At 43.3% G+C, this 12,146-nt stretch overlaps 1 protein-coding gene across 1 annotated transcript; it reads right to left on the reverse strand.

Moving 5' to 3' along the window:
- Nucleotides 1-487: 487 nt before the first annotated feature.
- On the reverse strand, nucleotides 488-7,549 carry LTBR (lymphotoxin beta receptor). The gene is made up of 10 exons (XM_003771243.4): nucleotides 7,250-7,549; nucleotides 7,049-7,127; nucleotides 6,447-6,572; nucleotides 6,190-6,342; nucleotides 5,451-5,547; nucleotides 5,142-5,227; nucleotides 2,085-2,192; nucleotides 1,817-1,842; nucleotides 1,396-1,621; nucleotides 488-1,071 (listed from the first exon to the last, which is right to left on the reverse strand). Exons 1-10 carry the CDS (start codon nucleotides 7,352-7,354, stop codon nucleotides 830-832), a joined length of 1,248 nt encoding a protein of 415 aa, XP_003771291.2. The 5' UTR covers nucleotides 7,355-7,549; the 3' UTR covers nucleotides 488-829.
- Nucleotides 7,550-12,146: the final 4,597 nt, after the last annotated feature.

Below are 12,146 nucleotides of genomic sequence, written 5' to 3' on the forward strand. Positions count from 1 at the left end.
GCAATTAAATATGCCTGATATTTCCCTCCTCCTCCTCTGTACAAAACCCTATCCCAAATCTAAACCCCCCACCCCCATTTTCCTGGAACACCTTCTCTTCTTGTAGAAGACTTCTTCCATTTGTCCTCAGGTCCAGGCTAGCTCTTCCACAGTCCCTGGTATTTCTGAGGCATTTATCCCACCACTTGGGTCCAGAGGCTGGGGTGAATGTGTTTGAAAGTCCCATGATCCCAGCGGCCTGGGGTGAGAATGCCTCAAGGCCCGCAGCGGCTCTGTGCTGGGCAGTGGGTAGTGGGGCAGAACCACTGGACAGACAGGATGGCATCAGAGGCTGTCACAGTGTCCATGGCTGGCATGATGAAGTCTAGAATGCCCTTTGATGCCTTAGTACAGGGGTCCTCAAACTTTTTAAAAAGGGGGCCAGTTCACTGTCCCTCAGACTGTTGGAGGACCGGACTATAGTAAAAACAAAAACTTTGTTTTGTGGGCCTTTAAATAAAGAAACTTCATAGCCCTGGGTGAGGGGGATAAATGTCCTCAGCTGCTGCATCTGGCCCGCGGGCCGTAGTTTGAGAACCCCCGCAGGCTTAGTAGGTGCTTTGGTAGGACAACGCACACCTGTCCGTTACCCACAGGAGATACTCCACCTTTAGAAGTGCCTTTGATTCCACCTGGTGGTAACTCTGCCCTCCCAGGGGGCTCTGAGTCAGACCCCCTATAAATCCTGTGCAAGTGAGACTGCCTCAGGTGCCACGGTGCTCCGGTTTTCCACCATTTCCCTCAGGCATTTTCACAAATAGTCAGCAAATTGTAATTTCTTCATTCCCAGCTATTGATCATAGTATCCCAAGGTCTCTGACTCAGCTAGATGCCAAGCTTTCCCATCCTCTTGGTGTGGTCCAGTGAAGCCCAAGGAATTTGGGGTACCCTCCTCTGGGATAGGGTAAGGGGGTTCAGGGAGATGCGGAGGCTCTCCAGGCCCCCGTGTTCCTCCCAAGATTGGTCCATTATAGATATAGATGTTTCCTGTGACAGTGACTGAGCCACCTGTCACATGGATACCATTGGTACCTGTGAAAAAGGGACAAAAATAAGGTAGCAGTGCTGCTCTAATAAAAGCTTGTCTCAACCCACTCAGAAATCCCTTCCTTTCCAATTTTTTTTTCCCTTCCACTTTTTGGGATTTTAACCTTTTTCCCCCTTTAGCCCCTCTCTTTGATTAAAACAATTTCTGCAGGTCTCTCTGGGTCTCTCAGTCTCTTTTATAAGCCTTTATGTTTTAGTTTGCCTGAGGATATTCTGAAGAGTTCAGCATCCACCTTGGTGTTCTGTTCCCCACTTTCCTTTGCCCTGTATTCCATACATCTCTTTCCCCTCCCCTCTCCCCACAATTACCATGGGGCAGCTCCTGGCTCTGCTCTTCGGGCTCTGCGCCCTGCTCTCGGCCCTGGCCCAGGGAGCAGTGTTGATGCAGGATTTCTGTTTCCACTGCTGGTAGGGGAAGTCCATTGGGGGCCGGAGGGGCAGCTCCTGCAGCTTTTAGGAATGGTTCTACCAAGTCAGGGAACTTCTGATTTGCTCCAGGGACATCCTGGTTTGGGGCAGGATTCAGATCTTCTCTCTGTAGGAAAGAGCCCAACCAATGACTTTGCGTTAAGACTTAAACAGGTTCCATGTCCCTTTGCCACCTATTAACTGCCCCAAATGTCTTTCCACCCCACACTGCATATTTCCCTCCTTTCTTCCTATTCCTTCTCCTCTGTTTTCCATCCTACATGCACCCTCAGTCTCTCCCTCCCTCCTACATTTTCCTTACCTCAGGTCTTCTCTTGAGTAGTGCTCCTGCAATGAAAACAAAAGTAACTCAGATTCTTTCAAAGTTTCCACCTTTCTTCCCATCTTGATCCCTAGTTCTGTCTCCCTAGAGGTCACAAGTCCCTTTCCCCCTCCAACTTTACAAAAAGCAAAATGAGAAATGGCCATTGAGGGCACAGGAGAATGGAGGGGAACGCTGAGGAAATGGGCCATTCATCAGTGCATCCGAATAGAGACCCCAACTCCCTTCCCTCTCCTATCCCTTTTACCCAGCTTCTGGCAGAGAGAGGGGTGCCTCTTCCAGGCATAGGAGAAGACGATGATAAGGAGTAGAATGGAAGCCAGGGGGATCAGGATATATAGCAGCAAAATTGTCCCTGCAAGAGAAAAATTCAGAAGCGGGATTATTGACCCTGAAAAAGAAGCAGCAATCAGGAGATCTCAAGAAGAATCTTTGATAGAAACCACCCTGAAGAAGGTGAGCTTCTCTTTTCCATCCCTTCTCTCTTCTTTATAAAGACAGAAAAAAGAGAAAATAGCCTTGGATTGGAACAAAAGGAAATTAGGTCAGTATAACTGAATTAAACTGAGAAGGTACTTTGAGGTCTAACTCCCTCATTGTAGAGATAAAACAACTGAGGCATAAGGTCAAGTGACAAGATTCTGTGGGCAGGGCAGACTGAGGTCATTTGCCATTAAATCCAGTAATTTTTTCCACAATATTATGTGGATTCAAAGTTGTGATATACCAGAATGAGGTTTCCCAAGAAGGCTAGGGAAAGAATCTCCTTTTGTGGTGATGTTTCAAGATAAGAGAGATATCCCTTCCTCCCCATTTATCCATGAACAGCCTAAGGCCTAAGCCAGCATGCTCTGGCCCTTCCAGCTCCACAGAAGACAAAGAGGGACCATTTAGACCTTCCAGCGTCCCTAAACACTATGATCCAGGTATTCTGACACCTGTTCCCTTTGGTCATATGTTACAGCATCTGGAAAGTCGGGACTCCTGGGCTGGACCAAACCTCAGATAAGAGAGTGTGGCCATCTTCTCTAGCAGGAGGAATCACCCCCAAAGGCAGTGGGATCAGCCTACTGGACTGTTGGGAACCCATACTTTTTGTATTTTTTGGAATAGAGAGAAGGGCTATCACTAATTTAAGATCCTTTCCTGAGGTAGTGAATATTTGTCTAGCTTCATTTGTAAAAATCTTCAATCTTTTTTTTCTCCAGGCAAGGGAGTGGGTATAGATCTTCCCCCTTCTACCAGATACTTGAAGAGAAATCACAGGTTCAAATTCTGATTCACACCTTGAGATAATCTTGGGGTAAGTAGGTAATTTCCTACCCATCTGGGGGGGTTCAGTTCTTCCATCTATAAGTGAAGGAGAACAATTCCTTCTCACTCCCTCCAGGGAAAGTTTCAGCATATTTCTATCTGTCTATATAGATATAAAAATTGAAAAAGATAGATATATACACTGTACACTACACACACACACACACACACATCTTGAGCATTGAAAATACAGAATATTTATGTATACATATGCACAATAGATTCATATACAAATACACACACACACACATCCTGAACCCTAAAAATTCAGAATATTTATTGATCTATGTACACACACACACACACACACACACATACCTTGAGCACTGAAAATCCCAGGATATCTATGCATACACAGACACACTCATACACAGACACATTCACACACACATATACCTTGAGCATTGAAAACCTAGAATATTTATCTATGTATACACAAACGCACATGCACAAGACTTTGAGCAATGAAAACCCAGGAGTATTACTCTGGAAGCAGTTTGCCATAAGAGAGAGTTAGACTTGAAGATCTGATTTGAATCCATCTCAAATATTATTTAGCTGTGTGACTCTGGACAAGTCACTTAATCTCCTTCAGTCTGTTTCCTTACCAGGAAAATGGGGATAATGATAGTATCTACCTCACAGGGTTGTCCTGAGGATCCAGTGAGATAATATAAGTAAAGCTCTGCTAATTTTAAAGTATTACATAAATATTCTTATTACCCCATTCTCTCTCACCCTAACTCATTGCTTAGGGAATAAGGAAAATAAAATTCAATTCCTGATGGAATAAGTATGTAGCATAGCTTAATAGGAAGAAGATAAGACTTGAAATTAAGAGATTTTTGTTTGAATTCTGATGTGAAATAGATATTTGACCTTGAAAAGGAGACTTAATTTTAAAGGTCTCATTTTCTCCATTTCTGAAAAAAGGGGTGGAGTTAAATGATTATTAAGTTTCTTTCTATGTTTCAGGTTATATTACTGATTATTAATCTTTAGCACTAAATCTACTAGATTCAAATCTGCTTCTATAGTGATTCCTATCTAGGTGGCATAGTGGATAGAGCTCTGAGCTGGAATCAGGAAGATTCATTTTTCCAGGTTGAAAACTACCCTTAGTCACTTACTAGTTTGTGTGACCCTGGCAAATCACTTTACCTCAGTTTCCCTCATCTGTAAAATGAGCTGGAGAAGGAAATAGCAAACCACTCCAGTATCTTTGCCAAGAAAACCGAGATGGGGTCATGACTGAAACAATCCAGTAGCAACATTAGAAAAATCACTAATCCTTTTTGGGTCTCAGTTTCCATATTTGTAAAATGAGGGAATTAAACTAGATAGCTCTGAGGCGCTTTAGTCTTAGATCTTTGATGCTCTTGGATATATAAAATTATCAATTCACAAATCTAGAAAGGATAACCAGAGAAAAGTGTGCACACATATATACACACACACATATGAGAGAGATAGAGATGTATATATATATAACTAAATCTATGATTCTAGTAACAATAAATATAAAATAATGTGACTTCTATATAATAGTGTATAATATATAAATTATTGTTTAGGATCTTATCTGATAATAATGATGCCCAAATTATATTATTATTATGTTATTATGGTAATATATAACATATAACCTAACAACATATTATTATATATTATATTATGTATGCTACCATATTAATATATATAGTGGGAAATTATTATAAATTATATTATATTATTATTAGTGTATATAATGGAAGATTGACTCATTACATTTTGTACGTAACATTTTTGTAATATATGTGTGTGTGTATGTAGATATAAAATAGTTAAGAATACACCTCCCTATTTTCCTTTAAGGATCCTTTGCCACCCCTTCCTCACCCTAACTTTGGGTAGAACTAGAATACTGACTTCTCCCCATTTTAAAAGTGAGGAATCAACTTTAGATGGAGAACAAGGTTCTGTCTCACATCCCGGATCCATGGGCTCTCACCTGGCATCTTCCATGGTGAGATCTGGCATCTGGCATCCGACTCGGCAGTCCCAGAAACAGTAGTCACCAAGCCCTGGGCCTCACAGCTGAGGAGAAAGGAACAAATAGTAGACATATTCATTAATACTTTTGCCTGCCATTTTTACCTTGTGTGTCGGATCAGGTGCAGGGTGACTCCCAGAAACCGTGGGGAGAGAATAAAGGGATTCCATGAAGTGATTGGGGTGAACTAGAGACAATTCCTCCTCAGTGGGGAAGGAAGGGAGGAGAAGGCTGGCAATCCCGATTCCAAGGGCAAGAGGCACTCACTTGGTATGAGGTTGGCACCGAATGTCAGGAGAAGAAATGTTCTGGAAGTAGCCGTTTTTACAGGGAACACAGTTGTTGTCAGCCTCTCCAGGCTTACCTGCAAGAGAGGTAGATGTCAGCTGGATAATACCCATCTATCTATCTATCTATCTATCTATCTGTCTGTCTGTCTGTCTATCCATCTTCATGCCCTCCTGAGTCACTTTCTAATCAATGCCCTGTTCCTTAGTGGTGATTATATTTGTCACGACCTGAAAACTCTTCTCAGTATTAGTTTCCAAGTTCATTTTTTGGTCTCCCAGCACCCAGGACACAAAGTTTGCCTTTACCTGCTGTTTTCCCTCATTTTTCTTACGCCAATTTCCCTGTTTTATCCTCCTCCCTGCTATCAGAAGCGAGATGAGCGTATGGGGGAAGAGAACGAATTTCTTTTCAAGAAGGAGCATCTGGGAGTACCCAATAGGTCCAGAACAGAGGTGGGTTTTTTTCTCCTCCCCTGAAGCAATTGGGTTAAGTGACTTGCCCAGGGTCACACAGCCAGGAAGTGTTAGGTGTCTACATTTGAACTCAGGTCCTCCTGACTTCAGGGCTGTGCTCTACCCACTGTGCCATTTAGCTGCCCCTGAAGTGTTATATTCTTGACTCAGGATAATACCAGACACTACCCCTCTCCCCTTCCCCTGGAGCCCCCCTCCTTCCTCAAGGGTCCTGCCCCTTTTTTCTCTCAGTAACCTCTGACCTGTGAGTTCAGGTTCTGTGCCCGGCGGGCAGGGGCTGAGCGGCTCGCAGTGCTCGCATTCGGCACCCTGGTTGGGGCAGTACATGCCCTGGCGACACCGACACTGGGTTTTCTTGCTGGCATTGCAGGGAGTTATCTCCTCAAAGCCTAGCACTGGGAGAGAGGGGGAAACTCTGAAACGGAAGAACGGGCCCATCCCGTCTCTCATCCCCCTCTACCTTGGGACGTCTCCTAGCCGCGGCCTTGCGGCAGCTTACCTTCATCACACTGGCGACATAACTGGCATTTTTCAATGTGGTTCCAGAATTCATTAAAGGAGCCTGGGGGGCACACATCGCAGGTGGTGTTTCGTGTTTTATCACAGAAGCTTCTGACAAACATACCTAGAAGTGCAATAGAGCTTTGGTCTGTCTGCCCGTCAGTATTTCATGAATTCTGGAGTCAAGACTCTTAAGGAAACCTGATTTCTCACCCTTAACATTTTTAAGCCTCAGTTTTTCTGTATGTAAACTGAGACTATAAGCTTCCCAAGGTGTTTTGGAGAAAATATAAGCTGATAAGTATGACAGTTCTTTGAAAGAAGCAAAATACAGTGCAAAATCAGGATATAATTATTTTTTGCCATCTATTTCTCCATGGACTTCATCTCTATCTCTTTAGCTTTTCCCCTAGATAGCTGGTCTGCTCACTGCCGCCTGGGGCTGACCCTGAATTAGGGCAGAACACGAGGGTGAAAGGGGGGGAAGGATTTGGGAGTCCCTGAGTCCTGGGGCCCTGCATGGATCCCACTCCTCTGTACCCTCTTCCACTCATCCTCGGCCATGGCCAAGCCCGCTTCCTCCCACCATGTCAGTCTCACCTGGAGGGCAGCGGGAACAGCAGATCTGGTGTTTGGGCTCATAATATTCCTTATCTCCACACTTTGTGTCCGGAGGCCCCTGAGGGTGGAGGAAGAGATGGGCTTGTTAGGGGGAGGGAGGTGATGGGATGGAGGAAAGGATGGATCAGTGAGCCACCTGCCCCTTCTCCCTTCGCCCACCCTCTGCCCTACTTGCCTCACCTGTCTGAGATGATTACCAGCCACAAACCCAAGGAGGCCTAGGATGAGAGGGCCCCAGACCAGGCCCTGAAGGAAACAGGCAGGGGACAGGCGCATGGCGTCCATACGAGAGGGGCGGGGAGGGGCCAGGGAAGTCAGGACTTGCAGAGGCCTGGAGAGGAACCGGGGCAGGCAAGTTTCAGAGCCCCGAGCTGGGGAAGGCAGGGGGGCTTGAGGTGCCCCCAGGGGGCCGCAGGGAGCGGCGGGCCTGGCCTCCCAGGCTCCTGTTGCTTAGCTCAGGAAGTGGGAGTGGAACTGGGGCTGGGGCGGGGACAAGAAGGGCTGGGAGCTGCCCATGGAGCCTGTTGCAATCGGGAAGAGGAACAGGCTTGGCCAGAGCCCACATGGGGCGGCTATGTGTCTGGGAAAGCACGTGAGGGCAGGGCTGAGCCGGAGGAGGGAGGAAGGAGGGGTGAGCAGAGGGAGAACCAGGGCTGCCTGGCGTGGGCAGGCCCAGCTGAGAAGGGGGCCAGGCTGTCCCACCTGGGCCCAGGGACAGACAGAGACACAGCAAATCTGAGGGGACGGATGGAGGACGAGCTGGACCCACAGGAGGATGGGGGAAACAAATGCTAAGCTGGAGGGGCCTGGGGCGACAAGCCTGATGCAAGGACCAGCAGCCTGGGGAGTCCGTGGGAAGGGGAATGGCTGCCTTGGCAGGCCCCCTCCTCTTGGAAGTCCACTTCACTTCTAGCCTGGGGGCAGGAAGAAGAGGAAGGAGAAGCCCACAAACCAAGAAGCTTACATCTGTGTATACATTATGCTTTCCTCATAATGAGTGAATTCAGCATTAATTAAGTGCCTACTATGTGCCAGGTCCTACTGGGCACCGAGTATACAAGGACAAAGATGAAGTATTCCTTGTCTTAAGTAATTTACATTCTGCTGGGGAAAGGCAACAACCCCATGATGTGGAGAGTGTGTTATCCATATTTTACAAGGGAGATACTCAGACAACTGGGAGGCTCGGTGACCCCCAATTCTCCAAGTCTGTGTCAATGGAACTGGTCTAAAAACAGTCGGCACTCCCTGTGTGTAGTGGCAAAAAACTGGAAGCTGAGTGGGTGCCCATAATCTGGAGGATGGCTGAATAAGTTGTGGTACATGAATGTTATGGAATATTATTGTTCTCTAAGAAACGACCAGCAGGATGAATACAGAGGGGATTGGGGACACTTAAATGAACTGATGCTGAGTGAAGTGAATAAAACCAAGAGATCATTGTACTAGACTATACGATGATCAAGTCTGATGGACATGACTCTCATCAACAATGAGAGGATTCAGACCAGTTTCAATAGTCTTATGATGGAGAGAGCCATCTGCACCCAGAGAGAGGCTTGTGGGAACTGAGTGTGAACCACAACATAGCATTCTCACTTCTTTTGTTGTTGTTCGATTGAATTTTATTTTCTTTCTCATTTTTTCCTTTTTGATCTGATTTTTCTTTTACAGCAAGAGAATTATATAAATATGTATGCCTATATATTTACATATTTTTTTACATATATTTTACCTTTTTTTTTTTTTTTTTTTTTTAAACAAACAGCCTGCATTTGCTTCCCAAGGATGCTGTCCAACTAGGTGATAAATTTTGGACTCATGATAACTCACCAAACAGATAAAACACAAACTTTTCTTTAGAATTGGGCAGATTCCTATAGCTTTAATAAGAGCGATGGAGTGGTAGAAAAGAAGGAAGAGGATACTAAGAAGTTGTAAAAAGGCAGATTTAGATTTAATGCCAGGAATAATTTCTCAATAATTAGACATATCAGTCAGTAGAATGTACTTCCTCTAGAGAGAGTGAAAGTCTTTCTCTCACTGAAAATCTTCAAGCAAAAGTGGGACAAACACTTGCTGGCAATGTTGTATTGAGGATTTTGGGAGGGTATGGATTAGACTACATGGTCTCAGATGTTCCCCCAAACTCCAGAATTCTGTGATTCCATTTTTAGGCCATCTACAAACATCAATTTATATTGTTGGTCTTCCCTTTTTCCATTGTTTAACAACCCCTCCCATAGAGGAAAAATGTAAGCAATACACTTTTAAGTTTGATTTGCATTATTAACATTTTCTTAAAGACTAGATAATCAATAAAACAGTAAATCAAGCCTAGAGTTGTAGCATTTGCTGATTTTTCCAGATAAATTTTGTTGTTTAATCATTTTTCAATCATATCCCACTGTTCCTGACCTTATTTGGAGTTTTCCTTGTAAAGATACTGGAGGGGTTTGTCCCTCCTCCAGCTCATTGTACAGATAAGGAAACTGAGGCAAATAGAGTCAAATGACTTGTGAGTGTCACACAACCTGCACTCACAGCTGCTCTTTCCAGGTAAATGTTCACACTGAAAATTAAGCAACTGTCTCTCTGTAAACCCCTGGTTGTTACTCAAAATATCCAAACACCAATGAGTTGATAGTCTTCTAGAAGAAATGAATGACATCCCTGTTGTACCATTTTCACTAAAATGAAACTAGAAATCATTGAAAGGACATATATGATAAGAAAAAAAAAAAGACAAGATTGGTCACAGAGTAAGAGTTTGTTATGCTTATATCCTCAGAGACCCAGAGAAGGGTCTCCGTTGTGTTGGAAAAGTCTTCATGGGTGAGAAGGAAGGGTATGGAAGAGAAGGTACAAAATGGTAGCAATCTGCATTAGTGTTGGGAGTACTCCTACTGAAGAGTTCTGTCATTGGACAATTAAATCGATGTGGCCAGGGGTCATCCTGTTGGTCAGGTTCTTTTAATCAGAAATCTAGAGTCTTTTCACTATGTTCTCAATAGGAGCATCAATAGTCTATTCCAAAGGAGGAGACAGGAGAAAGGAGGGAGGTATAGAAGATTTGCCTTTAGTTAGACAAAAAATGGGACTGATGAGTCTTGGGGTTTCAGGTTTATCTCCAAATCCTTCCAAGTAGCTACTGAAATTCATGGGGTATCCCTCTGTGGTGCAGCATTGACAAATCTAAGTCCCTTGAGCATATACTTCCTTGGTATCTGCTGTCCATTTATTTATTATACTGTATGCACATGGTCATACTGTAGGAAAGAGAAGGGGAGTGTATTGGGAAGTGATTATCTGAAGCCCCAGTTGTAGGTGAGAAGGAAAATATCTTTTGTAGTTCTGGGCACTTTGTCCTTAGGACAAAGAGACTGAAAGACTGGGATAAATAATTTTATATCAGTTAGTAGGACACCACCAACCCACTCCCCTTTCTATTTGTACAGGTAAAATCAGGTTAAAATGAACATTAGAGGGCAGCCTTGAAAAGCAAAAGAAGTCACAAAGATCCATGAACTCATGAAACCACGTGGAAGAGGGGAATTGAAGCAAAGTATCATGGTTTGTTTTGTCGAAAAGTTAGAAGACCTGTGTTCTAATCTTTCTAAACAATCTTGACTAAGCTACTTGGCCTTTCTGTATTTCTGTTCTTTTTTTTTTTTTTTTTTTTTAATTTCATTTATAAAATAGAAATAATAATATGAATCCTAATTCATCTGGTTCCATTTAATTCACCAAGCAAACATTTATGAGCACATAATATTATTATATTATTATTTAAGTTTATACTAAGCTTCTACTGTGGGGCTGGAAATAAAAAGACAAAAACTGAAACAGGGAAAGTCCTCTAGAGAAGGACACCCCAAAAACTGAAGCAGGGAATGTCCTCTAGAGAAGGACACTTCAAAAACTGAAACAGGGAAGGTCCTCTAGAGGACACTCCAAAATCTGAAACAGGGAAGGTCCTCTGGAAAAGGACACCCTAAAAACCAAAAAAGTGAAGGTTGTCTAGAGAAGGACACCCCAAAAACTGAAAAAGGGAAGTCCTCTAGAGGACACTCCAAAACTGAAATACTGAAGGTCTTCTAGAGAAGGACATCCTAAAAACTGAAATAGGAAAGGTCCTCTGGAGAAGGACACCCTAAAAGCTAAAAAAGTGAAAGTCCTCTAGAGAAGGACACCCCAAAAACTGAAAAAGGAAGTCCTCTAGAGGACACTCCAAAACTGAAATACTAAAGGTCCTCTAGAGAACACCTCATCCTCAAGATATTCTGTAGGTCTACATCCATGAAACCATAAACATTCCTCAACTGGAACACTACTTTTATCTTGGTACAAGCCCTCATCCCTTTACAGCTGTAGAGGCCATGTGATTCTTCCCCCTGCCTCAAGTCTCACCTCCAACCCATCCTACACTCAGCTGTTAAATTAATTTTTCTAGAGCATAGCCTAAACATGCTAACCTGTATTCAATAAACCCCCGTGGCTCCAGGATCAAATATAAGCCACATTCCTTGCTGTTCTTCACACACAACACCCTATTGCCCAATTCTGAATGTTTTTACCTGTTCTTTCCCTCCTATTTTCCCTCAGGTATCATTTAAATTCCTACTTTCTTTCAAGGAGATTTTTCTGATTGCCCTTAATAATAGCAACTTCCCCCTCTTGATTACCTCCATTTTCTCCTATCTATAACTTGTTTGTACATGGTTTTGTGCATTTTGTTTCCTCCTTTAGAATATGAACAAGGACTGTCTTTTGCCATTTTTTAATATTTTCACCATTGAGCAAAGTGCCTGGCACATAGTAGATACTTAATAAAGGTAATTGGTTGATTGTAAAGCCTTTTACAGATATCATCTCATTTTATCTTATTTATATCTTGTTTGTACATAGGGGTTTTTTTTTTTCCATGTTGTCTCCCCCTTTAGAATATGAATAAGGACTGTCTTTTGGCATTTTTTTGTATTCTCACCATTGAACAAAGTGCCTGGCACATAGTAGGTATTTAATAAAGGCTAGTTGGTTGATTGATTGTAAAGGATTTTACAAATATCTCATTTTA

Source organism: Sarcophilus harrisii, chromosome 5 (genome assembly GCF_902635505.1).
Source record: "Sarcophilus harrisii chromosome 5, mSarHar1.11, whole genome shotgun sequence".
Taxonomy (NCBI): domain Eukaryota; kingdom Metazoa; phylum Chordata; class Mammalia; order Dasyuromorphia; family Dasyuridae; genus Sarcophilus; species Sarcophilus harrisii.

What these genes read in the sequence shown, in the direction of transcription:
- LTBR (XM_003771243.4), bottom strand. Translation starts at nt 7,354, where the DNA reads ATGGACGCCATGCGCCTGTCCCCTGCCTGTTTCCTTCAGGGCCTGGTC. An exon ending in CTGTTCCCGCTGCCCTCCAG is followed by an intron (nt 6,573 to 7,048) that starts GTGAGACTGACA and finishes TTGCACTTCTAG; the next exon opens with GTATGTTTGTCAGAAGCTTC. An exon ending in CGGTGCCAACCTCATACCAA is followed by an intron (nt 5,228 to 5,450) that starts GTGAGTGCCTCT and finishes CTTTCTCCTCAG; the next exon opens with CTGTGAGGCCCAGGGCTTGG.